The sequence below is a fragment of the Passer montanus genome, unplaced genomic scaffold (assembly GCF_014805655.1).
Source record: "Passer montanus isolate IOZ18808 unplaced genomic scaffold, ASM1480565v1 scaffold216, whole genome shotgun sequence".
Taxonomy (NCBI): Eukaryota; Metazoa; Chordata; class Aves; order Passeriformes; family Passeridae; genus Passer; species Passer montanus.
Window position 1 is genome coordinate 274,113 of NW_024366770.1, and position 26,145 is coordinate 300,257.

The following is a 26,145-nucleotide window of genomic DNA, read 5'->3' on the forward strand; positions in this document are numbered from 1 at the left end:
ATAATTGGTTTGGGTTTGTTTTTTTTTCCTTTGCGTAAGTTTTGGCTGGTTTTGTGTTGTCATGATAATCACACCCTTTGTAGGGTGCAGAGAGTGGTGTTTTTTAGTTAAGCTGGATGAGAATAATATGCAAAACATGAATGGGGAGGGGGAAGACTTCTCTTTGTGGTAAGGCATCTGTTGAGTGTATGGATATCAAATCTGCTCCCCAGGTGAGCCAACACAAGTATTCCTGCCTAAATTTATCTATCAGGTCTTATGGCTCAAGGAATTTGTTATTCCTATTTTCCTAAATTCATTTTTCCTGCACAGTTTTTATCTGCTTTTTCCTCCTACTGTGTAAAAAGCTGTTCTTAGAGTTTTGTGCATAATATAATTTAACAGAAGGAAACAAAGGGGATTTTGTGGACTGTAGTAGAAAAGCCCAGTAAAGGTTATTCAAATTTTGAGAACTTCTCTAGTCATGTTGCAAACTCCAAAATAAATAATTTAAACCTAAAAATTCTAAATTATTATTAAAACTTTCCAGGATACTGTTTTCATGTTGAATATAAGAGTGTTCCTTACAGTTGTTTCCTGCCCTGACAAAAACCATCTGTGTGATACTGGGACATGCTACTTTTGTGGTTTGGTCCTGCACATGCAGCAGTGTGTTTTAGGTTTGTTTGTTTTTTTAATTTCTGTACATAAAAGGAAGCCTCAAAACATGCAGCAAGTGCATTTGGGCCCACTTAGGAATTCCAGATGGCACTGTGGCCTGAACCAGCTGTTTTTCAGCACTGTAAGGAATTATTTTTTCTTCTTATCTTAGTTAAAAATGAGCCTGTTTAGTTTTGCTTTTGTTCCCAGCCTGTTTGCTTTCTCATTCTCATGCCCCAGAGCATTTCAGTTTTAGTCACTGCATGACATTGCTGAAATCAGGGCTGGAATGAAGTCACAAAAATGAACAGCAAGCCAGTCTTATCCAAAAGTCATGGGAGGGAACTGCATTCACAATTATTGGCAAAGATGAGCAAATGAACACTGACCATTGTGAAATTAAGTTCACCTTATCTTAGCTCCTCGTTGTTTTGTTTTGTTTTATCAAATGAGTTGTTTGTTAGTGTTTGCAAACGTTGTTCATGCCACAATTCCCGAGTATCCGGCCTTGGAGCTTCAATGAGAAAAGTGGTTTGGAAAGAATCCAAATCAGTTCATGCAGAGGCTATGCACGTTAGTAGAAAACAAGTAACAAAGGCTGAGCATGGATTTTGTCTGCACTTTTACCCTAAAAGACTCTCTGCATATGTATCTGTGTGCATGTGTGTGTATGTGTATATATACGGTACATGTGCATATATGTGATCACATTAATCTCAAATTTTCAGCAGTTTACTCTCTTGCTTTCACATCCTCACAGTGATTTACACTAAATTCCAGGTTTCCTTGCCCTTTAGGGAAAAACATTATCATCTGCTTTCTGAGTAATGGTCTGCCAAGCATATGCAGCTCTTCACTGTTTTTTAGTAGAGACTCTGAAAAGTAAAATATTTTTAAATGTTCTCGTGCATTCAATTTGTAATAATTTTTAGAAAATAATAATTTAAACACCTGTAATTTTACCTAGTCAGACTAGTCTGATTGTGCTGTAAATTGGCCCTGAGATAGATGAACCATTCCTACTTCTTGAGTCACAAAACTCATCACAGCCTGGCATTTGATTGGGACAAATCTGCTGGGTCTCAGAGTTAAGGTCACCAACACCCCTGACAGCATAGGGAGCTGGAGGCCCTGTGGCAGAAATCCACTGTGGAGAAGGGCTCTCCCTCTCCCCACTTGGTTCCAATAATGGAGAACAATGCTGGCTGCTTTGCAAAATATCAGTACTGCTGTACAGAACCTCTGCTTTCAGCCCGCTGAGTCAGACTTGTTTACTTCATAGAAGTATTAATCTCTGCCTCTGATTGTCAGCTACTCCAGGCTCCAGGCTTAATAGAATTTCAAGCTGTAGATGACACAGTTTTGCTGAAAATATGAGGCTTCTATTGCATTTTGAGTGATGTATTCTGCCTCACTCCCCTTTGGTTCGTTTGCCATGGCTGAGGTTAAGATGGATAATTAATTACTCCCATCCCAAGCCTTGTCCTTTAATTTAATGATTTTCTTTAGCATCTGCCAGAATCTTCTGCATGCACTCCTGAGATGTTAAGCAATGAAAGAGCCATTAAGTTGAATTCAGGCATTAATTTTTTTTCAGTGGGATGAAGTAGCACTCCAGTAGATTAGGCAGTTTCTGGTTTATGTTATTTCATAGCATGGCAAAGAAATGTGGGAAGAGGCTGATTTTCTGGCTGCAGGAGAGGATGGTGAATGGGGAAGCCTATCTTCTGGTGCTGCAGCTTGCCTCAGTCTTAGCAAGAAGTAGGACACAAGAAGGATCAGTGCAGTGAAACATGCAATTGCCAAGGGCCTGATGTCCACATTATGCAACAGGGAAGACAGAGGGAAGAGCTTTAGCTATACTTAACTAATATATCACTTCCCTCAGAAATGCTGTTTTATTGCCTGTAAAGCCTTTTCTGAGAACGAAGCAGCGTCAAGTTGTGTTGCTCTGTTCTTTGTGTTTTGAGGTCCATGAACGCTGTCATGAGTCATTCCTGGCTGGGGCTTTCATCACTCTCCTTCTCAGTCTGACCAATTCTCCATGCTCTTTGCTTGCCACTCCAAGTAACTCATACATTCCTTTCACAGACATAACTTCCCCATTTAACAAACTCTGTATTTTAGCTTTTTCTAAGAAATACATGAAAGCAAATTAGCACAAAATCTGCTGCAGTGGTCTCTCTGGGAAACTGCACGTACACCTGCTAAGCCCCAAACAGTAGCAGCAGGACTGAGCTTATGTGTCAGAGACACAAAGGGAAAATGGTCACTCTTGGAGTGCCTTGAAACAGCAGTTCCATGCAGAATTTATGGTGGGTTTAAGTGCACCATCTAGTGAGGCTGAAATGTCACTTCTGCATTTAAATTCCATATGCCTTCTGCCTTTTTAGATGTTTTACTTCTGTGTACATCCAAGTCTCACTGTTTTTATTAAGAGTTTAAAGATCCTCAGACCTTTGTAATTGTACTGTATACCTGTCAATCCACAGACTTGACAACTTTAAGGTTTAAATAAATCCACTTTTTACTCTATTTCAGTTTTGCTATAGCTGCCCAACATGCAACTGCTTGGAGAAGAATGTTGTTGCTACCATACCAGAATACTATAATTTAGTTGCATGGAGATATTTTACTAATCTCAGTATATGCTTGGGATTAATTTAATTCATCTAGGCCTAAGCACTGAACATTAGTTGTTCTAGATTAGTTGTGCTGTAGTTAGTACTCAGGCAGCTCTCAGGAGAGTCTCCTCCCATCCCAAGCCATGTCTCCAAAAACTGTTTGTGCAAATAGGCCCTGGCTATTGACCACGTCTCTACAGGGAGCCTGAACAATTTATTCAGATGGGTTGAGTCAGCTGCAGATGGTGAAAGCTGTGAAATCAGATATGATGGAATTCCAAAGTCTTTGCAGACCGATGATCGATCTATTCAGCATTGTTCTCTGTATTTAAAGAATTATCTCATGTTATTGTTTTTCCACCTGCAGCCGCTTTAACAGAAGCTGTGAAGAGTTCACCACAGCTTGAGGCAGTGCCTAGCAGCACTGTTCACTCCTGTTTTCTCACCTGTATTATTTCTCTTTCTTTAGTCTTCTGGCACCAGCATCACGGTGGACATTGCTGTCATGGGAGAAGCACACGGGCTCATCACAGACCTCCTGGCCGACCCTTCGCTACCCCCCAACGTCTGCACGTCCCTGAGGACAGTGAGCAACCTGCTCAACACACAGCTGACCTTCCAGGCCATCCACAAGCCCAGGGTGAACCCCTTGGTGTCCTTCAGTGAGAACTACACCTGCTCCGACTCCGAGGAATGTCCGGAGAAGGGAGAGAAACTAGCAATTCCCAAGGTGAGTGCTGGGGCCTGCCTCTCCCTAAAGGGACGCACTGAGCTGTCAGACATCACTGGGTTTTTTTGTGTGAATTGCCATCTCTTCTTCCTTCCCTAAATCAGAAGGGTGAAACGTACAGAAGTCAATTAAAAAGCTTCTGTTGATGACCTTCAGGTGCTTTGGATCAAGTCTAAACTGTTGTGTACCCCACAAACTAACAAAAATACCACAGTCATTAGTATGACAAATACTGTGAGCTCATAGAAGTTGTCTTGAGAAGAAAAAGACAGAACCATAAATACACATATATAATACTGCCTTTTTAAAATGGCTTTATGAATGCTCAGGGATCAGGCAGGAAATAACCAGTGTTAACCACCCACACATAGCAAGTGAACAGCTAGAAAGAGCACATCAGATTTGAAGTAGAGTGAATTGTAGGTTTGTTGCTAATTAGCTGTCCTGCAAGGCTTACATTTCATTTCTGAAACTAAACCAAAATGCTTTTGTAGTGCAGCCTCCCTTGTAAAATTAAATATAGGCAGAGTACATTGCACAGGCAAATGCTTTTATGTTTTTACAGTTTAAATGGCACAGCCAGTCATTCATTCCAGCATTTCCAGGCATCTGAATTGCAACGCTCGTGATTCTTTTATTACAGTTTAGTGTGATGATAATTGCCACCCTATTTGCCTGTTTAGCAGCTGTATGTACAAAATGGATGTTCACAGGTTTTTAAGCACATTTCCCAGTTTATTTTAGTGGCCATATCTAGAATGGCTGAACCCCAGGCTCTGAGGGGAAGAGTTAGTGGAAGAGCAGTGCTATCACATGAGCACACACAGGGAACAGATCCTAGTTTGCTGTTGCATAATACCCTGTGAGGAGAAGAGAAATGAAGGATGAAGAAATGAGTTAATGCTACAGAGAACTAATTTGATTGAAGAATTCATTGACCTAAATGTATTATGGTCTAAAATAAATAGTTTGCATGTCTTTATTTAAGTGTCTAAAAGCAGATTTAGGACCTTCACCTTAACCATCTGACACTTAGCTTTTGTGTAAGGAGATAATGTGTTAACTTATTTATCTGCAACTTTGAGCTTCAGAACCACAGATGTCTTATATCTCATATTTCTTAACCCTCTGGCAAAGTCCAAGCTCTCCATTGCAGATATATTTATTTTAGTTCTTAACTATAAACACTTTACGAGAACTTCACAAGAGAAACAGCTTAAAAAATTATAGGATCTGCCACAGCAAATCTGGCTCCAAAAAAAAGATCCTTTATTTTCTTTGCCTTCAAAGATTATTTAAAAAAAAAAAAAAGTGAATCCTGTTATTTGGAGAAATGGAGGAGTCAGGCTAAAGAAAAAGGAGGGGGTCAAGAAAAATCTGCTGTAAACAGTGATGCTTCCTCTGAGCTTTTTGAGACATCATATCCCAGAGCATGAAAGTTTTATTTCAGTGTGTAATCTTTGGGTTGGGTAGATGTGGCAGGGGAAAAAAGTTGGAGCTCCCTTGCCTTATTTTTCTTACAGCCTTTCTTGCCTTGAATCTCTGATTCTGAGGATTCATGACAGTTTTAATCAGAGCAGTTGAGGTTGAAAGTGCATCTGGAGATTGTCTAGTCCAGTCCTGTCCCTCAGCTCAGTGAGGAGAAATTTTCTCTAGGCTCAGCCTAGATCAGGTTGCTCAGGAGGATGTCCAGTTGGGTTTTGAGTATCTCCATGAATTTAGATTTCACAGCTTCTTCAAGCAACTTTGTGTTCAGTCATCCTCACAGTAAAAATATTTTTCCCTACATTTTAATTAAATTCCTTGTACTTCAGTTTTTGCTCCGCTGCCTCCTGTCCTGTCACTGGGCCCCCCTACAAAGAGCCTTCTTCTTTACACCCTCCCTTTAGCTATTTGAGTACCCTGGTAAGGTCTGCCCTGAGACGACTTCTTCAGAGTGAACAATTCCACCTCCCTCAGGCTTTCCTTTCATGGCAGATGCTTCAGTCACCTTCATGGCCTTGCTAACTTGTTTCAGTACCCTTGGACACATCAGGTGTTGAATATCTGTGGCTGTGGATATATAGATATATATAGATATATACACACACATATATAGATATATATACACACACACCTTTTTTTAGACTTGAGATAGGGAGGATGGTCCAGACTCTCCAAGCGTTGAAAGCATTGGCTGTGTTTGAAATGAATAATCCCTGGGAGAACCCAGATTTAAGGGTGTTGTCAGACAGAATGAAAATGAAACAAAGGGAAATGGTTTTATCTGTGCATGTGTGGAGGTTTTGCAAGCTGTACAAACTGTAAGGACCTGGTTTCTCCGCAGCGCTTACGGAGAAGTTTGCCTCCAGGACTGCTGAGACGAGTGTCCTCAACCTGGACCACAACAACATCAGCCACAGGACTGCCCACTCTGGAGCCAGCCCCAGTGAGAAGGGACCGCAGTGCCAGCATCAAACCTCACGAATCTTCTTCATCCAGGTTACAAAAGGCCTCCTCTCACTTTTATGTTTCTTTTCGGGCAGATTTCTTTGGTTCTGTGTTCAAAATGCATCCAAAAATGCTGGCTGTGAACTGTGCTAGAATTACTTCTTTGTGTTTCTATAAATTCATTTGACAAAGAAGCAGCATTCCCATTTTTTGTCAGATTTTGCCAAAATTATTGGGCAGAAAAATAATTTTTTTAAATATATTTATGCTAATGAAGTGCAGAACTGCCCAATAAAATTGGAAGAAAGGCAAGATATCTGGTTAAAGTTTTCTTAATGTGCGGGGGTTGCCTATGTGGTTATTGCCCAGCCAAGAAAAACTGCAGCAATTAACCCAGCAATTTCTAAGAACACACCTACTGACGTGGTCCTGTCATTAAACCCGTTCCTAAAGCACTTCTCCATCTCCCATTCTTCTCAGGGTCTGATCCCTGAGCTGGAATCATGCAGCACATGGTCCTCCTGTGAAATGGAGAGAGCGTTGTGTCTGCTCAGCTGCTTATAACCAGCAGCCAGCTTGTTTGGGGAACGTGCAGAGGTTGTAATAAAAGTTGTACTAGCTCCACATTGTGTCATTACAACAGGATTCCCTCCTTTCTGGCTTTGTGAATACTTTTCTGTTCTAGTCAGAGAGGAGCAGAGCCTTCAAAGGAAGGGGAAGAGCAGCAAGTTGTGGTATCACCCCATGAGAATAAAGTTCAGGTCCCCTCCCTGCCTCTGCAAGGGCCATCATCTTGGAGCTGGTGGATGAAGGAGTGTGGAGACACTGGGGAAAGGAAGATCAGAATGAAAGCACTACGTTCAAGAAGAGAATTCAGAGCTGTGATGTCAGAACTCATGTGCTTTTCTGAAATTCCAAATTTGGTGCTGGTAGTGGGGACGAAGATAGTACTTTGGAAGGCCACCGTCACCAGTGTTGGCTGTTGGATAGATTGGGGAAATGCAGCCCCAAAGGGCAGCTTTCTTCCAAGGCAGGCTTTTTTTCAGATTCCTCAATCTGTCCCGTGGACGAGGCTGTCATACAGGGTGTGGAGGTGCTCAAGGCAGCCTGCAGAGTGCAGAGGTTGTAATAAAAGTTGTACTAGCTCCACATTGTGTCATTACAACAGGATTCCCTCCTTTCTGGCTTTGTGAATACTTTTCTGTTCTAGTCAGAGAGGAGCAGAGCCTTCAAAGGAAGGGGAAGAGCAGCAAGTTGTGGTATCACCCCATGAGAATAAAGTTCAGGTCCCCTCCCTGCCTCTGCAAGGGCCATCATCTTGGAGCTGGTGGATGAAGGAGTGTGGAGACACTGGGGAAAGGAAGATCAGAATGAAAGCACTACGTTGAAGAAGAGAATTCAGAACTGGGACATCAGAAGACTCGCGTGCTTTTCTGAAATTCCAAATTTGGTGCTGGTAGTGGGGACGAAGATAGTACTTTGGAAGGCCACCGTCACCAGTGTTGGCTGTTGGATAGATTGGGGAAATGCAGCCCCAAAGGGCAGCTTTCTTCCAAGGCAGGCTTTTTTTCAGATTCCTCAATCTGTCCCGTGGACGAGGCTGTCATACAGGGTGTGGAGGTGCTCAAGGCAGCCTGCAGAGTACCCTGAAAGTCTCATGCAAGAAAAACACGTGGTTTGCCAAAGTTCCCTTTGTGAGAAGTCCCATCTGCCTCAGTAAAAGTAAATATAAGGAAGCTGTAACCAAATGCAAACGTTCTTCACTCACAGACCTGTGGTTCCTGGGGTGCATTTGATTTATGCTGTTGATCCCACTCTCACGTAGTGTGTAAGTGTCCCAAGATGGGAATCAGAGGGAGAGCAATTAAATATTATTGTTGGTCCTTTCCTGTGGTTGTTATATAACCCTGCATGAGGAGCCAGCTAAGCAGGCTATCAATTCTTCCTATGTTTAATGTCATAGCCAGTTGTGTAATTATAGCTCTGTCAAGCCTCCCAGCCTACTGTTTGCACTACTTCTTTCACAGTAGGAGAAACAATGTGTATTCCAGAAAGGGAGGAAATGAATCCTATAAGTCTAGCTTTAAAAATTTTGGCAGACCAAGAGAGATCTGCTTTCAAGGAGAAGAATTTTGAGCAGAAGAGAAAAAAATTTACCTTGGTTATCTGCCACTTCCCCTGTACCAAATTCAAGCGCTCCACTGGTACAGAGAAAGAAACATTTCATAAGTTGAACAGTAGGAGAGAGGCTGATGCTGGAATTGCCCTGTGGCACATTCTGTAGTTACAAAACATGCAACTTGTTCCTGACCATGTGGGACATGACTTCTGGATTTCTGTAGTCACATATTAGCAAAAGTCCCCCATAACTGTCAGTTTGAGATTGGTAATTCTGTATTCATCTAACCCCATGTCACTGAACTGGGTAGACATTATACCGTAAAAATAATAGAGCTCCCACATTCTTTCCCTCAACCACTTTTATATCAAGTGATTCTCCTGTAGGAACTCAAAAGAATGTGGGTCAGAGATGTTTGGTTTGGTTCATTTGGGTTATTTTACTCTACAGTGGGCCAGTGTGTTATATTCTTCACAACAATTAAAAAACAAAGCAAAACTGTAGAACAAACAATTTATTTAAAAAAAAAAAATCTGTATTCTTTCTTTGCCTCCCTTCATCACAGAGTTTAAGAATTTGGGCCCATGAAGACAGTCAGCAATTATTTTTGTAGGTAGTACTTACTATTCCAAAACAAGGTGCATGCAGAGGTAACACAGCATCACATGCTTTTTTCTTTCAGGGTGATTTTTTTAATCCTTCAAGTTTATTTTTTTCAAGCTCAGCTGGAGCTATGCTACTTTAAAAGTCTGTCTTCAGTGTTGAGTGTCATCTCATCACTTGGATGTGAGGCTGTGAGAAGTGTGGAGCCTGAGCTGCCTGGCAGACCTGTCCAGAGAGCTCACAGCTTGAGAAGAGCCAGTGCTGTATCCCTGCAAGAAGCTGACATTTGATGGGTGTCATTCAGGAAAGTGATTAGAAATACAGTTTTCTTGCTGTGCAGAAGATTTGGCCTCTTCTGCCATACAATTACCACCCAAAGGCTAAAAGCATGAACCCATGCTGCTGCAGGGGACTAACATTTGTTCCCCACACACAAGGACACATGCACCCAGATTCCTTCAGCAGAATTCTCTTGCACTGATGTCTCCAGAGTCTGAGAGGTCTTGTATTTGCAGGGCTTCCAGACAAAGGAAGGAATGATGAATCTGACTCCATGTTCTCAGAAGGCTAATTTCTTATTGTATTATATTATATTCAAGAATACTGTACTAAACTATACTAAAGAATACAGAAAGGATACAGACAGAAGGCTAAAAAGATACTACTGGAAAACTAGTGACTCTTTCTAGAGCATCAACACAGCTTGACACTGATTGGTCATTAAGTCAAAACAATTCACATGAAACCAATGAAACAATCTCCAACCACATTCCAAAGCAGCACAACACAGGAGAAGCAAATGAGATAATATTGTTTCCTTTTTCTCTGAGGCTTCTCAGCTTCCCAGGAGAGAAATCCTGGGCGAAGGGATTTTTCCAGAAAATGTGACTGCCACAGAGAAGAGCATTTTTTTTGGGATACAGCAGGCATTTCACCTGGTTAGGGCATGAAGAGGCACAGCACTAACCACAGCCATGCAGGATGCTTCCAGTCCTCCCAGCCTCCTGAGGAATTCCTCCAGTGCCCCTAGGGTGGTTGTGTACCTGTTGTGGCACCAGCAGCTGAGAATTTGGGTCACTTCTGGCTCTTTTAAGGAGGTGTTAAAAGAGAATATAAATTTAACTTTATATAATGAGCAATATAATGAAGGCATCTTTGTATAAATAAGGCAAATAGGTCTCAGCACTGAGGGAAGATTTCAAGCCTCTTTGTGCTGTCTGAGCAATATAATGAAGGCATCTTTGTATAAATAAGGCAAATAGGTCTCAGCACTGAGGGAAGTCCAGCTTTGGACTGTCTGCACTGTAAATATTTTTGCTGAAGGTGGTACTGAGTGCCTCACAAAGACCACTTCAGCCAGCCCATGGATGTTTCCCTCACCAGATTTTGAGCTGTCTCAGTATCACGTACTCCTTGCTGCAGCTCCTACCTTGATAAGATCTGCCACTGGGGCTTTTTCCCGTGTTGAATGTTGCTTGTTTGTGCTCTGGTTTGGCAGCTCTGACTCCTGGAACAGCTCCATTCTGATGACCATCACAAAGAGCAGGTCCTTCTCCACCTCCTATGCCGTGTCCTCCACCAACCACCTGAATACCAAGAGGCAGAGCCGCCAAGGTGAGTGGGCACCCCAAGCTCTGGAGCTCTGGCAGCCTGGCCCAACTGTGGCAATAAATCACATGGACTCTGTTTTCTTCGTGGTGGAAGAAGCCCATTCTGTATTCACTTTTTTGTACAGTTTTACAGACCTCGTGGGTGACTCCAGTTGGTCAGGAGCTTTCTTGCCAATTATTTATTGGTAATTAACAAGTTGTTATTCTGTATTGATTGTTCATTCAAACCCCTGGGGTGTACATGCAGGAAAAGTTATTTGTGAGAGATAGTTTTCATTTTTCTATCTAATGGTGTGAAAACAGTTTATGCAGGTGCAAGTTGTTTTTTCACCCAGGAACAGATAGTTATGTTAACAAACTGCTCACACCAGGATTGCTTTCACATGGGAACTTGCAAAGTGCTGGGTTTGACAAGGCCAGCCACTGATTTCAGGAGAGCAGGCTTGATTTTATGAAGCCTTTCTTTGTAACTTTTCTACCTTACTGCAACACTTAGCTGCTCCCTGTGACTAGGTGATGCACCTGCTTTTGTTCTCTGTCCAACCTTCTGCTTTTATTATTTTTCCATCAATATAATATGGTTATTCAATTTATTTAAACAAAAAAAAAAAACACAACAACCCAACACAGTTGCTTAAAGTACTACATATTGTAGTCATGCCCTTTGTAAATGTTTTGACTCTTGATTTACAGAAGTTAGCCATGACACAATGCAGCAAGTGAAACACTAAATTGTGATTTATATCTTTGTAATTCCCTTGGCTATAGCAGGGTATTTTGCATAACGTTTGTGGCATTAGCTGTCTGTGCATATTCCTTGTGTGAGATTTCCTGAAGCACAACCTTCCTGAATCCATTTTGAGCTGGAAGCAGAAACTGGCTTGTCTCATGCACACATGTCCAAGACACAGCCTTTGGAACTCAGAGGTCTACCTGTGTATATTCACTACTGAGAATATACAGGTCATTCTTACTGGTTTTTAGAGATGACAAATATGGGGTTTTTCACTCGGCCTTTTGAGCCTTTTAAAAAAACATCACTCCTGAATTTCTTTCCTGAAAGAAATTAAGCTGATTTTGGAATTGATAATGAAATGTGTAACTTGACAGCCATGAAGCACCTTTAATCCACAATAATGTGGTTCTCCTCTCTCTACTAATGCAGTATAACATGCTGTTTACCCATGATTCAACTCATAATCCAAAATTATCACAAGGCTTCCTTTTTCTACCAGCCTGCTTTTTATCCAAACATAAATACTATTGAGATAATATTACTCAGAGCTCCTGGCTACCCAGCTATCAGACAGAAATTGATAGAAGGCTGAGGCCTGACATTGGAAAAGTCAGAGAATCCCAGCTTGGAGATGAGTTTGAAGATAGGGCTGCACAATTATTTTGCATTTCTGGTGCTGTCACATCACATCACCTTTTCAAACTGAAGAGAACCATAGAGAAGATATTTTCTTGCACAAAGCTGCTTTGTTTTACCACAGTGAAGATTAAGTAGTACCATATTACCTTAAAAAGTAATAGGCACAAAGGCAAATGAATAAAATTTAACCTGGAAAATAATGGAGACAGGGTAACAAGAATCCAGGGATTTGCTTTAGAAAGAAATGAACATTTCACTTGTGACTTTCAGAGATTATCCCAGTAAACTGAGAGGGAGAGGAGTGGGTGTGTAATATCTTGTACTTGGAAAAAAACAATTATCAAGCCCATCAGTCAGTTTTACTTTTAGCAATTTCTGCTTTCAGAAAGTATTAATAATTACCTCTGTTGTCCGAAGACAAGAGCTCCCCCATGATGGAGGAAGGTCTCCATTCCATCATGAGCAATTCCTAGGGATGCTGGTGGAGGGGAGTAGAAACTTTGCATCAGTGCATTGTGTAGCAGATTGATATTACAGCAGTTTAGACTATTTGTAATCATGTATTTTTAGTTATGATTTGTTTTCATGTTCCAGCTAAATAATTCCTTCAATTTGCACTAGTTAATACAGTTTAGACTTTTATTTATTAGCTCCATTGGTAATATACAATTATTACTAGTAGAAGTTGATCTAGCTAAATCTGTAAATACATAAGTTTATAAAATGTGTCTTTAATTATGCATGAAAACATTCTCATTTTAAAATACTGCTAGGTCTACCTATTTTGGAAAAAAAACTCAAGTGTTTTCATATGTAATTTTGCATCACATTGAATTCACTTGTTTATATCTTCAACACTGCACATTTGAAAAAGTTCTGGAGGACCTAAGTGCATATATGTACTTAAATAACTCTTTGTATTTTTATGCTTCTCTTATCTTGGTCGTGAAAAAAATCCTTGCTCTGTAGCAAGACACATTTTCTCTCAGTTTTGCCAGTAAATGGCTGAATGTTGGATTATTTAAAAAGGTTTGCTTTTTTCTGGTAATTTTATTTGAGGTTACCTTCCCTGGTAAATTATTTTCTTTAAAAAAAGCCATAAGTACACACAACAAAAAGTATTTCAAAAGACTGGATCTCTACTAGCAGTAGAAAGCTTGCTGTGATTAGAGAACTTATTGTGAAAAGTTCTGTTTAAATTCTCAGGACATGTTTCAAATTGTTGAAAGAAGACCATATGTATTGCATCCTCTAAGAGTTATGAATATTATTTGTAACATATATCTCAAAGATAGACAATAATCCAACTCAATCCCCTGTGCAACTAACAGGCTGTGAAATGTTTTTTAAGACACATTTTTGTTGGATGGAAAGCTGATATCTCAATGAATTGATAAATGTGAAACAGAGGTTTCCTGTATTTTAGAGCCATTTCCCTGTGTCCTGGCCATCTGATAACATTTTAATTGCTCTGAAGGCTGTAGTGTTCTAATCTCAAGACTGGCATTATATCCTACTTGCAATCATTGAATTAACACACTAAATGCATACCACATTTGCTGCAGAAATACCCTTAATCAAAGCAGAGATGCTGGATATCTCCAAATTACAGCACAGTAACTATCAGATTTTGTTTTCTTTTTTTAAACTCTTGGATTGTCAACAGTAAATCGTATTTTAGCCTCCTATCACAGTAGGTTTCTATCAGGGAAAAAAACACTGGAACTGTACACGTATATCCTGCAAGGTTAATATTTCATAAACTTAGATCCACATATTGCCTTAAGATAATTTTTGTGTCTGGAATGCATTTAGAGAGAGGGCAAAATTCAAACATAAAACCCCTTCAATTTCCTAAGGCCTTGCTGTGCTTTGGCTTTGAAGATGAATGTGGTAGTTTAACTGGGGGTGAGTGCCTACAAACCTCAGCACAGGGGGTAACTTAATTTTCATGCATTTCCTTTCAAGATAGATGAGGTTTGCTCCTCTGCACTTTGAGTCTCATTTTGTCTGAGACTAGGAATTGTAAAGTGGATTCCAAAAGAAGGCAGCACTTTGATTAAACAGTGGATGCATTTCACCTTGGCAGTGGTGCTCGGGTGGAATAAGGGGCAGAGAGAAGTGCACCTTGCTGGTGTTGCACATGTGGATGTTGGCAGTTTCTGTGCTCCAGCTCAGGTGTACACTAGCATGTGCTGCAGAAATGGTTGCAAGTCTCCCTTAGTGAGCAACAGATACAGAAAAATAAACTCAAACTGAAGATCAAGGCCAAAATCTTTGAGAAATGTCCCCAGAAGCACAGTACTTTGTATAATGCATGACTACTAAAAATTGCTCTTTTAACTTTATTGCTAGTCTTCAAACATGTAGAAATCCAAATTTCTGGGAATGTGTGTGAGCCTTGTCCTTGCCTTAGAGATGGTGAGAGAGAAACTGCAGATGGCTGTGGGACCTGCCTGTTTGGGGCTGTGTCTCTGTCACCAGCACATGCTGATACCAGCAGTCGTGCCACAAACTCCTCTTTCATTTCATGCCTGTCCACTCAGTGCATCCTGCTCACCAGGGAAAATATGCTTTGTGTTTGAGCCAGATCTTCAGCAGGTAGAAGTGCCTGATAGCAGTGGAAGTTGATCACTCTGTGAGAGCCCTGGGCTTGGCTCAGAGTGGAGAAGGGTATTCTCTTATCTGTTTTGGTTTTGGAGACCATGCTGGTGCATCTCAAGAAGAGTATTTCTGCACAGTGAACTAATAAATCATCTGCCACTTCTGTTAATTGACAAGACTGCTCTTGTCCTTGGCCAGGTATCCCACCAAATATTTCACCTCTCACCTCCCCGTGCCATTCACCGATTCAGGGGACGCCTGCCACGAGTCCTACTGGGAAAACATCTTCTGTGTCATTTCCAGAGCCTACAGACACTGACACCAAGCAGGGCCTAAAGCCACACAAAGTCTTAACTTCTACTCAGAGTGCACCTAGCCTGTCAGACCCTGTTATCAGCCCCTCCATCATCTGCAGCAGGTAAGATGATAATTTGACGTGCCTTGCAATCATTTCACACTGTTCTCATGAACATGTTCTGTTGCCCCACATACAAGTTTTTGTGATTTACTACAGTGTTTATATTGATATTTCAGGTTTATAGTACTTCAGTAAATGTGTAGATCAATGCTACAAAATACTTTTAAAGTGGGAGACTGCTGGGTATATTTATTGCTATGTTTATTGCTTTTACTCCTGTCAGATGGACAGCCTGATTCCTAAACAAATTCTCTGTCAATGACCTGCAGATCCCAAAGTTGGATTTCATGTTTACAACTTGTGTTTCTGGAGCCATGCCCTTGGCATGAGCAGTCACCTTTAGGTCACAGGCCAAGGCTTGCACAGCAGGCACCTGATGTAGCATAGAAAAATCTGACTGCTAGGGCCAGCAGTGCCTGAAGACTCTGTGATTTTGAGCCTTCTCAAATCACTCAGGAGCCACTCTCTCAGGAGGAGTGGGTCCTTTCTTCCCTAGTCAGAGTCAGATTAAGTACTGTGGGGACTTCTTTTTTTCCAGAAGTTAACTGCAGATGAGTTCTTTCTACTGCTAAGAGCTCCAGTAACACAGTTTAATTTCTTACTTTAAAGTACACCTTTACTAGGTAACACAGACCAGACCTGCTTTGCAAAATTTTGGAAAGCAAGTTGTTCTGCTTATCTTCCCAGAAAGGATTCAGTTGCTAAATCAAATTACTGGAGTTTGCAGTATGTGTCCAGTTCAGAACACTGGAAAACACTGGTGCTCCCAAGCCTGTCCCAGTGCAGTTTCAAGGTTGCTTTACTCTCCAGATGTTACTTTTGGCCGTAGCACGAGTGGCCAGCCAGCAGAGAGCACGGCTCTTATCAAGTTTGACTATCTTTGGAAGTAGTTTTTAGTTTCTGCCTTCAGGCACATGACTTTGGATGTGTTTCAATGTGCTGTGTGCAAGGCTAGGAAGTGGCTGTGAGAAAGTCAAAACTGAGACTGCAACTTTGCTCTAGGGAGTCATCCTCACTGGAGTTCGGAGTAGGATCCAAACAGGCTTTTGAGATGGATTTAGATGACTAAACAGAAACTTAAGTGCTTTTATGAGTTTTCCAAAGGAATACCAGAATTGGGATTTGGAGAGATTAATTTGAAATTAACATGATATTACACAACAGAAATATAGCATAAAGGTGCTGCAGTCTTATTAAGCTGTGCCTTTATTATCACTTCAATAAAATACTGTTATTTCACAAATGGCATTCATTTCTGGAAGCCTTCTATTAAAAAGAACAGGGCTTTTTTGACATTTTTAATGCAATTCTTAAAAGTTAAGAATTGCATTAAAAATGTCAAAAAATAATCAGTGTAAGGTTGTTGTAGGTAGTAATGAAATTAATACCTTTTTAATCTTGTTTATCAACCTTCTAAATGTTGTTTATCAACCTGACTGATACAAGATTTATTTGCTTGACTGTGCGCTACAGGTATCACTGAATACACATTAGCATTCCTGGAAGTCTTTCAGGAACTCATAATGTTTGCAGGGCATACCAAGCTCCAGGATATGTTTGGATGACCCAGCCAAAAGCTACCTGGCACAGGAATTAAGCCATTTTTACATGTTGAGCTTCAAATGGTGCAAAGGTTCTAGTACAAAATCTTACCAATCCAAGTAATTCTGTAATAGCTGCTTTGTGAAGACTGTTATATATAAGATAGGCCACAAAATGCTGACTCAAACCAGAGAAAATGTTAAAATGTCAGGTTGTAATTAGGGTTTAAAGGGAACTATAGAAAAGGAATAAAACTTTTTAATGGAAGGGAAGAGCCAGTCATTTGAAAAGGTCATCATATTGTGATTCCTCCCAAAATGTGTTTCTGTTCTGGAAATGATGAAGCAAGCTCTGCCCTCTCGGTTCTTATGTAATTGGTATGCTGTCACTGAAGTAATAATGAAATATAATTTTTCCTCCTTAAGAGGAGCATACTGAGATTTGAGGCAAGAAGAGTGACGCCAAATAATGACTGTGGTCAAACTGAATTCTACAAGATTGTATGAGACTCTGGCACAGTTTCATAATTTTAATTTGTCTTTATAGTGCAGCTGTAGTATAGAATTAGGAGGTTTATTTTGTGCTGGTATACTTACAGAATAATAAAAAAATATTTAATGGTTGAGATTTACTTCTGAAAACACGAATTCAAAAATATAATGGTGGTGGGCAGTTAATCCAAGGTCTTTCTGTATTTTTGTCCCGAGATCCAATAAAACTTCAGCATTCTCTTGTGATTTTGTCTGGAGAACATACCCTGGACCATGAATTATACTGTATGACATAATCTCACACTGCCAGTGGGAAATCCTTTTACACAAGACTGTAAGGCATGTGGTTCTTCATATTGTGTGTGTTTCTTGATGTATTTCAGCTGTGGCAGACCCTACAACCAAATAGAAGCTGGTAATGGGACACTAAATAGAAATGATGCTACTACACATACCCTGAACAGAACAGGTAATTCTTTGTCAAAAACACCTTGTTCCCTCAAATTAAGTAATTATCCGCTGAAAGGGCAGATGAGCTTGTCTGTCATAAAAGGAGCACACACACAGGTGAGTCCATACAAATTGTATTTGACAATTTCATGTCCAAATGCTCCTTCCCTTCTCGTATGTACAGCATGTACAAAATGCTTATGAAGTTAAAATATAAAGGTTATACTGTTCCCCTCAATTTACTTAAATAATGGTCCTCAATTTTTTTTTTCTCTCTTCATTCCCTGCTGCCATTTTTTACACTCTGCAGGGTGTATCTTTAATGCCCTCGGACAGATTGTCCGACCTCGGAGCCAGCCAAGCAGCACATATGTAATATGAGTCAGAGCTCCTGTTGCTGTTACTCAGAAGGTCACAGGCTGGCTCCCATGAAGCCCTTGCTGTTCACACCACAAGCTTTGTGATTTGTGTTTGCAGATGATCCTGCTCAGGCCACTTCTGACTACGAGACCAACAACAGCGACAGCAGTGACATCGTGCAGAACGACGACGACACGGATTGCTCCAAGGAGCAGCCACGGAAGGGATCTGGCTGTAGGTCCTACACGCCCGAGACCATCATCCTGCACCCCTTGACACCACCTGAGGTAGCTCCTCCGAGTTCCCCCAGCACAACAGAATGAGTGTATGCTGATGCTGAGGGGGAAAAAAAAACCAAAATGAAAACCGAACTAACCAAAAACCCAGATCCCCATAGAAAAAATGTGGTCTAAGGGTGCTGCAAGGTATTATTGTTTTAAACAGCAAATGTTGCAGTGTGATGAATGAGTGATGATTGTCTCACAGCATTCAGATGTGAGCTTGGTTGAGATGCAGAGGGAAAGCTCTGTTTAGTTCAGTTTTCCACAGTCTGTTGTACAACTGAATTAATAATCTGCAGTTGGCAGGACTGATGATTGTCTCACAGCATTCAGCTGTAAGCTTGCTTGAGAATGAAGAGAGAGAGCTTTGTTTAATTCAGTTTTCCACAGTCTGTTGTACAACTGAATTAATAATCTGCAGTTGGCAGGAGCTCTTGAAAAATTTATTGTAATCTGCTGGAGTTGGACATGCTGAGAGAAGGCATTTTGTTTGAAATGTTCTGGCATTTATTCATTCCAGTTCTTAAGTAAAATGAAATTCCAGGGAGTATACTGGGGGAAATGTGAAAGGAGAGGCACAACCCAACTTTTATTTGCAGACCGTGAAAAATAGATAGGTTTCAGCTTAAGGACTACAAATCTTCACTTGGACTGAGCTCTGTTAGCCATGTTAGAGTCTAGTGAATGGGTCCTGATGCAGAAGCAGAAACTGGGAGCTTTTCTCTCTGTACCACAGTGAATTTCACAATGAAGGCAGCCTCCCTTGGAAATGAATGAATGATTCCCATGAGTGAATGAATGAGTGAGTCTCAGTGCTAAGTGCAGACACTGCTGTTTCATAAACAGAATTTCATATCCATTCAAGTGAAACGCATTACAAAGGAGAGGGAGTAGCTGCAGGGCTGCAAGAAATGAGGACATCTACACTGAGCTGAGTGAAGTACCACTGACTTGCACATCATGCTAATGTGACTTTAGCTTTTAAGAGCACCAATTTTTGCTTGAGATGCTCCACTGAACTAACAACCCTTTTTATTCTGATTTCTGGCACAGGACAAGCCTGTACTGGCTCCTGAGCCCCTGGTTATGGACAACTTGGACCCCCTGATGGAGCAGCTAAATAGTTGGAACTTCCCAATCTTTGATTTGGTGGAAAAAATTGGGAAGAAATGCGGTCGGATTCTGAGTCAGGTGAGAGGTGCACCTTGTCTGCAGGGTCTAAATGTTGACAGATTTAGATACAAACATGTTCAAAGGCATTGTCATTACAAGCTGATGATCCAATGAACTGTGATCCCTGACACCTGATTCAAAGCTGACAATATGAACTCTGCCTCATTATATTCCTTACTTTTGAATGTCTTTATTTTTAAATTTAAAAATGTGAAAGATAAAAGTCATGCACCTATTTTGCCTTCTGCTCCCTGCTTTTCTGAATATTCTTTTGAGATGCTTCCAGCCCTTACTGAGTGCTTTGGGAAAAGATTTCTCATGGGGTTTAGCATGGGAGGGCTAAACAGTAAATATACTCAGTGGATGCAAGATACACACAGTTTTTGGTCCTCTTATATACTGAAGATTTCAGTATAAGATCCCAGAAATAAATAGGTTTCAGATTTCAGGCTGGGCAAGAAAGAAGGTTTGAGGAAGTGGGAGTAGAAAGAATTCTTGCTATACTCTCTCATTTTTAAAGAATCAGAACTTTGAGAGAAAATTCATATAATATCACATAGGGAAGATTGCTATGAGTTGGGAGAGCTTTCGAGTCTTTCTTTCAGCTCTCAGGTTTTTATTCCTTCCTGGGGGTTTAATTCAGTTACTGGCACAGCCTGTGTCTAGCCAGCACGATTAGTGTCACCTCCCATAATCACTTTCTTGGCTGAACTTTCTACTCTCTTATGCCCCTTTTCCTGGCACACTGACAAATTCGTCATTTTTTTCTTATAGAAATACTGAAGATTATTAAACAGGAAAAGCAAGTCATTATTTGTATTGTTATTTAGGGATGAAAGGGAAAAAAAAGCCCCAGAGAATCAGACTGAACGAGGATCAGTTTACAAGGCATTATGCAGTGATGAGTGCTGGAAAGAAGAGATAAAGTTAATTGGTACAATGTGGTACAATTATCACCCCCCCAGAAACACAGAGGTCAGTGTGTCAGGCAGATTTCAGTGTAACAAGCTCCAGAGAATGCTGGATCAAATCACAGTCCCTTGGTGGTTACCTATTATTCAGCTCGATTCAATTATCTGCTGGTCAACAAGGAAAACCATGGCATGAATTCACATTTATTCTGTGGCCTGCCTTTTTTGTTCTGCAGCTTGGCAAGCAACATTTGAGTTTGACCAGCCTGCCAAGTCCCTAGGTTCACTTTAGAGAAATAGGCAAACTGTGGATATTGGATATATTTATTGGATAAACTCAGAGATGCTCACTGAGGCACTTTTGCACTGGACAGTGAGTGTGTGACGTGTGAAATGCTCTTCTGGATCATACTGCTCATTTTTCTAATAGCATGGAATGATAATAGAATGATGAATGAAACGTAAGGAAAATCAGAACTTTCTTTTAATACCATAAAGAACAGTTTGGATGAGCCAGAGTTTGTTCTGGTTTTACATGGGTCCCTCTGCAGGCTTTAAGCACTTCACAAAGCTCCATGGGGTTCTGTACCTCTGGACACAAGTCCTCTGTGCTTCCCTCAAATTGCACTAAATCTCCTCAATCTATTTCCCAGAATCTGTTTTTTGCACAGGTTCTCAACATGTTACCCACTACACAGTTCCACGAAATGAGACTTGAGAAATGAAATAGAGAAGCTTTAATATTTGTGACGAAAATTCTACATTTTCTGTAACAGCTGTTCATAATAACTCCTTCTCCCTAACAGCAGAATATAGCATATTATACCTTGTTCACAAAATAGAGATCCTTATTACCCCCACCTCCTCAGATGTTGCTAATGAAATTATTTTCAGAAATCAGGAAACTAGAATAAATAAATCTTTTTCTCCAGCCAAAAGCACTATTTTTGTCCTGGTTTGATTTTTAAATCCTGGGATATTTTTAACAAAGGCAAACAAAAGCTCTTATGATTTATTCTCAGTATTTTGTTATCAAATGGACTAACTCATTAAAAAAAAAAAAGTCAATTAAAAAGCTGAATTAACTGTTTGCCATGCTAGGTTAAATTTATGAGATGGAACAAAGCAAAGTTGACACATGCCTCCAGGGAAGCATTCAGTTTAGAAAGCAAATGCTGGCTTAGCATCTTTGAGGCTGCTTGAGATATCTGTTCCTTCTTTGTGGAATGTTAAATTGATTTAGACATAGGAAAAGACCCTAAACCAGTCAGGAGCCATGAAAGCATCTGTGCAAACTGGAGTGGCAAGCTCAGGCAATGTGGCAGTGACAAATGTACATTAAAGGGTTCAGAGAGGAGCATAAATTCATTCTCATTTCAGAAACGAAGAGCCAAGCTCTGAGAACTGAGCGGTTGCTTCAATTCATTTCCTTTTTTGTTATTCTTACCCTAAAAGTCCACAGTGGCAGGGCATTTGGAGTTGATGTTCATGCAACTTTAGGTGCAGCTCATAGGTTCCCATTTATATATAAAATATACAGATACAAGCAGGTATGAATAGATGTTTGAATTATACTCAGATGTAAAACACAAAGTGTAATTTGTGACCATTTCTTGCCCTAGAGCACCCATCAGTCCAAATGTGCTTCAAGTTGCTTTAGCTCTGGGTGGGTCATTACCAGTGAGATGGCACCAAAAGGACAGAATTTAGCTGACAGCAGTAAATAAATAAAGATTCTGCAAGGCTTTAGGGTCCGGTTTGTGACAGAAGTGAAAAGATCAGGCAGTGATTTTACTGTGTCCCGTTATTTTGTATGTCAAACTTGTCTTCAGTAGTGCCCATTTTGTGTCAGCTGCTGCCTGCATTTCCGAGCATTCATCTCTCCTGAGCATCTCCCCATAACGCTTGGCATTCCCCTTCCCAGTGCATCCTCTCCTGGATGTTTGCACTTAGAGCAGCTCTGCCTCCTGAGCTCTTTGCTGCCCCTGATATCCTGGTGGAGTCATTGTCATCATTTCACCACCAAAACTGGAGAGAAAGCAAGGACACAATGCAGAGGAGCCACGTGGTTCCTCCTTCTGTCAGTCCTTTGCTTGTTCTTCCTTTTCTGGGAATTGATTTGAGCCAAGGATTTGGGAAAATACTCCCAGGAAAGCAAATTCTTAATGAGGTAATTCAACTTAAGGAGTTTTGTATCTAATTTGTATAGTTTTTCTCATCTATGGGTTTTTTGTTTGTTTGTTTGGTTGGTTTCTTTCTTTCAGGTATCATACAGGCTTTTTGACGACATGGGGCTGTTTGAAACCTTTAAAATACCAGTGAGGGAATTTATGAACTACTTTCATGCCTTGGAGTGTGGATACCGAGAGATACCTTGTAAGTAAAAATTCCTGGCACGTAATGATGCTTGCCACAAGTTTTGGGGATTTTGTATTGAAGCCTTTCTTCTTGCATTATAAAGCTACTTTTTTTTTCTTCCAGTACATCATGACCAAGTGGATGGCTAGGCAGAGGCTGGTGCTGAACCACAGCCTGTCATCTTTTTCTCTTTGTATTTCATCTTTTACATTGTTTCATAATTCATGGCAAAATCTGCCAGAAATCATACAAAGTTGTTATTAGTAAAGACTGTTTCCTGACAATGCAAGTGTACCCCAGTGCTCCAGTTGGAGGTTCTTGAAATATTTAACCCCCTGAAGGCAACGTGGACTTTTACACAGTAGCAGTGTTATCTACCAAAGGAGATGAGCTTTATAAGCAGGAAAAATATACCCAAAACATGAGTGAGCCCTGTTCTGTTACTACAGCTTAGCTGATATTTTTCAGTGGGAAGCATTTATTTCCTGAAAAACCTGTTTTCAGTCATCCCCAGAGTATTTGCTAATTCAAATTTATCAAAGTGCTTCAGCTGCAAAACAGTGAAAAAAAAAGGAAAGACTGATCACCCCCTTTAGGTGGCAGATAAACCCTGCACTGGGGAACATAGAACACCCTGTTTTCTCTACACTCACAGAAAAGTGTGGGAAAAATCATTGTAAGTCATGTAGTCTCTCTGTCAAATATTAAATACCAATTGGAGCAGTGGGAATGCTTTAAGGAAAGCTACCTCAAAATGCCTTCAGCCAGGTGGTTTGGAGTCTCTTCTGGGAAAGAGAGACCCAGTTTTGATCCTTTCCTTGTGTTTGAGCTGGATCAGGGATCTTAAGCAGCATGTCACAGCCTGAGGAGGTTAGGGATGGAAGTCCCACAGCCTGTCCTGCTGAAGCCATTCCTTTCTGTCTAAAACATTTAACTATTCTTAGAGTCTCTGGGATTTTTATGAACCTAGCACTCTATTTTTTTCTTAACTGATTTTTTTTATTTACTAAAGAATAATCTCTTTCTAATACAAAATCAATTTATCTTCTTTTTTTTTTTTTTTCATTTCTGTGAAAAAGGTAAAAGCAGCTCTGGTGCTCGTGCTAGTGTTGGTTTTGTCTCTGCCGGATTGCCTGCCGCTCGGTACCCACTAGATGGTGCTGCTAGCCCTGTGTCAGAAATGCCCTGATGTTTCATAGCTGGGTGGTTTTCTCCCCATCACAGATCACAACCGAATCCATGCCACGGATGTTCTGCACGCCGTGTGGTACCTCACAACCCAGCCCATCCCGGGACTGCCCACTGTCATCAATGACCACGGCTCAGCCAGCGATTCAGGTAGGTTTAAATGTCAGCATCCTGCAGTTTCCCTCCTGACATTTGCTGTCAGAAAGGCAACAGCTGGGGATTGCATGCAGGATTTTTTGGTAGTCTGTAAGAATGTGTTAAAGTTCAGTAGCACAGTGGGTGTTGAAGGAGTTCAGGTGTGTTTGTGTAACTTTGAAGGGAATGGAATTGTTCCTCCAAAACTTAATACTTCATATTTAATGATGTGTGAATGCAAGCCTTTGGGGTCACCTTTAATGACAGATCTTTGTTACCATTTGATTTTTGCAAAAGGTTTTTATTTTTGCAAAAGCTTTTTTCCTAGTAAAACTGCTGTATTAGTGCTTTTCTTTTCAGTGCTGTACCAGAGGCAGCATAGACTTAAATCCTAAAACCTTCATTGTTTTGCTATCTACAGTTTCTGGGGCATGCAGGCAGTGCTGTGCACTTGCCACGCTTGGCTCTCCTGAAGTGTTCTTTGCTTTTCCTCACTATCTCCAAATAAAAATACTTGTTACCATCTGGCAATTGCTTTACAGGAAGCTGTTCTTCTTGCATTTTTGTAATAATTTCTCCATGTTCAGTTGTGGTAACTAGAAGACCTGTCTGTGTTTTGTGGGAGTTCTCAGAGAGTTGCTGGAAAAGCAGGAGTTTGTTCAATTTCTGCTCTTTTTTTCTCTTGGTGTGGTGTTAAATGGTTTTATTCCTGAGAAAAATTTATTAGCAAGGGATTTCAGTGGCTTTGTAGGTAAGGTGGAATGAAAAGGGTTGAGTTCTGGGGCTTTTTGATGTTTGTTATTTGAAAGACATTTTTCAGCTGCATGCACGATCCGTTTGAGGTCATTCAGATTAAATTAGCAAAGCATCTCAGTATCTGTCTCTGACAGGTATGCTCAAGATGCTTCAAAAAGAGGGTGATAAGAGGATTATCAGCAAAGATCCAAAGTCTAGACATTTGTATTGGAAAACATGCACTGTAATTTAATTATTAAATTCTAGTCCATTGCTTTAAGGACTGTCAGTGTCTCATGGACTTGTCTACATGATGAAAGAAATTAGAGAAAGGAGTGGGAAGATCAAGTTTCCTCACAAAGCTCTAGCATGGCTGTGAATCCATGTCTTACTGCTTTTAACTTATATGGTTGCAGGGTAGGTTTTGATGGAGGGCTGGAAGATCCCCAGGTGGGATCAGAATTTGTTCCTTTCCAATTGTTTGCCTTACTGTACTGGATCAAAAGCACTGAGGTCAGGCTGCATTTATCCTTACTGGAACTTTGCTTCTCTTGCAGTAGGTCACTGAAAGAGCGGCCCTGGATTTTTTACTGTTTCCATTTCTTTATTTCTGCTCAGATTCCGACAGTGGCATCACTCACGGCCACATGGGATACGTGTTTTCAAAGACATACACACCTACAGATGACAGCTACGGATGCCTGGCTGGCAACATCCCTGCCCTGGAGCTGATGGCTCTTTATGTGGCTGCAGCCATGCATGACTATGATCACCCAGGAAGGACCAATGCCTTCCTGGTAGCAACGAGTGCTCCTCAGGTAAATAACCCTCAGGCAGTGTTGCTGTACACTTTGGAAGGTCTCGATGGCAGCTTTTCCTTGCTGGTGGTGCCTGTGGCTTCCATTAGCCACAAGTCTGCCAAATATTTTGAAACAGCTTGTCAAAGTGACAGGAATAATCACTTCACTTGGGGATTGCTGGTAAGAGTCTTCTTACACACCCTCAGGTAGCAGAGCTGTTGAGAAAGGTACTGATAAACTGTCAGTGAAGAAGGTAAAGCTCTGCTGACTGATAAAGAACCTGCAACTGTGGAAGAATGGAAGAATTATTCTACCAAGTAATGCTCAGAAAGATTAAATAAAACGTGCCAGTTGTGTAGCTGACTCTGCTTTGCAAGTTACTTGTGCATTATCATAACACATTTTCTGTTGCTTCTATAGAATATGAGCAGTGTCAGTCTTTTTATTAAAATATTTGGAGGCAAGGAGTGGAAAATAATCTCAGTGTTATAAATGTAGGATTGAGGCTTGCCTAAGGTTACATAAAAGTTATTGCCAGTCCTGAGAGTTGAATTCAACAATTCTGTGTC

General features: G+C 40.7%; 1 protein-coding gene across 7 annotated transcripts in view; it reads left to right on the forward strand.

Annotated features, from left to right (window-relative positions):
* Window positions 1-26,145, forward strand: part of PDE3A (phosphodiesterase 3A) — a 220,110-nt gene that overhangs the window by 182,321 nt on the left and 11,644 nt on the right. For 6 of the 7 annotated variants that reach the window (XM_039709564.1, XM_039709568.1, XM_039709567.1 and 3 more), the window contains 10 exons: window positions 3,733-3,993; window positions 6,320-6,474; window positions 10,644-10,759; window positions 14,933-15,152; window positions 17,569-17,654; window positions 18,113-18,282; window positions 19,330-19,467; window positions 22,625-22,736; window positions 23,943-24,056; window positions 25,395-25,594. In XM_039709564.1, the coding sequence (XP_039565498.1) occupies window positions 3,733-3,993; window positions 6,320-6,474; window positions 10,644-10,759; window positions 14,933-15,152; window positions 17,569-17,654; window positions 18,113-18,282; window positions 19,330-19,467; window positions 22,625-22,736; window positions 23,943-24,056; window positions 25,395-25,594 (1,572 nt within the window). The remainder of the gene's footprint in view (window positions 1-3,732; window positions 3,994-6,319; window positions 6,475-10,643; window positions 10,760-14,932; window positions 15,153-17,568; window positions 17,655-18,112; window positions 18,283-19,329; window positions 19,468-22,624; window positions 22,737-23,942; window positions 24,057-25,394; window positions 25,595-26,145) is intronic. The other variant, XM_039709565.1, reaches the window with a different exon arrangement.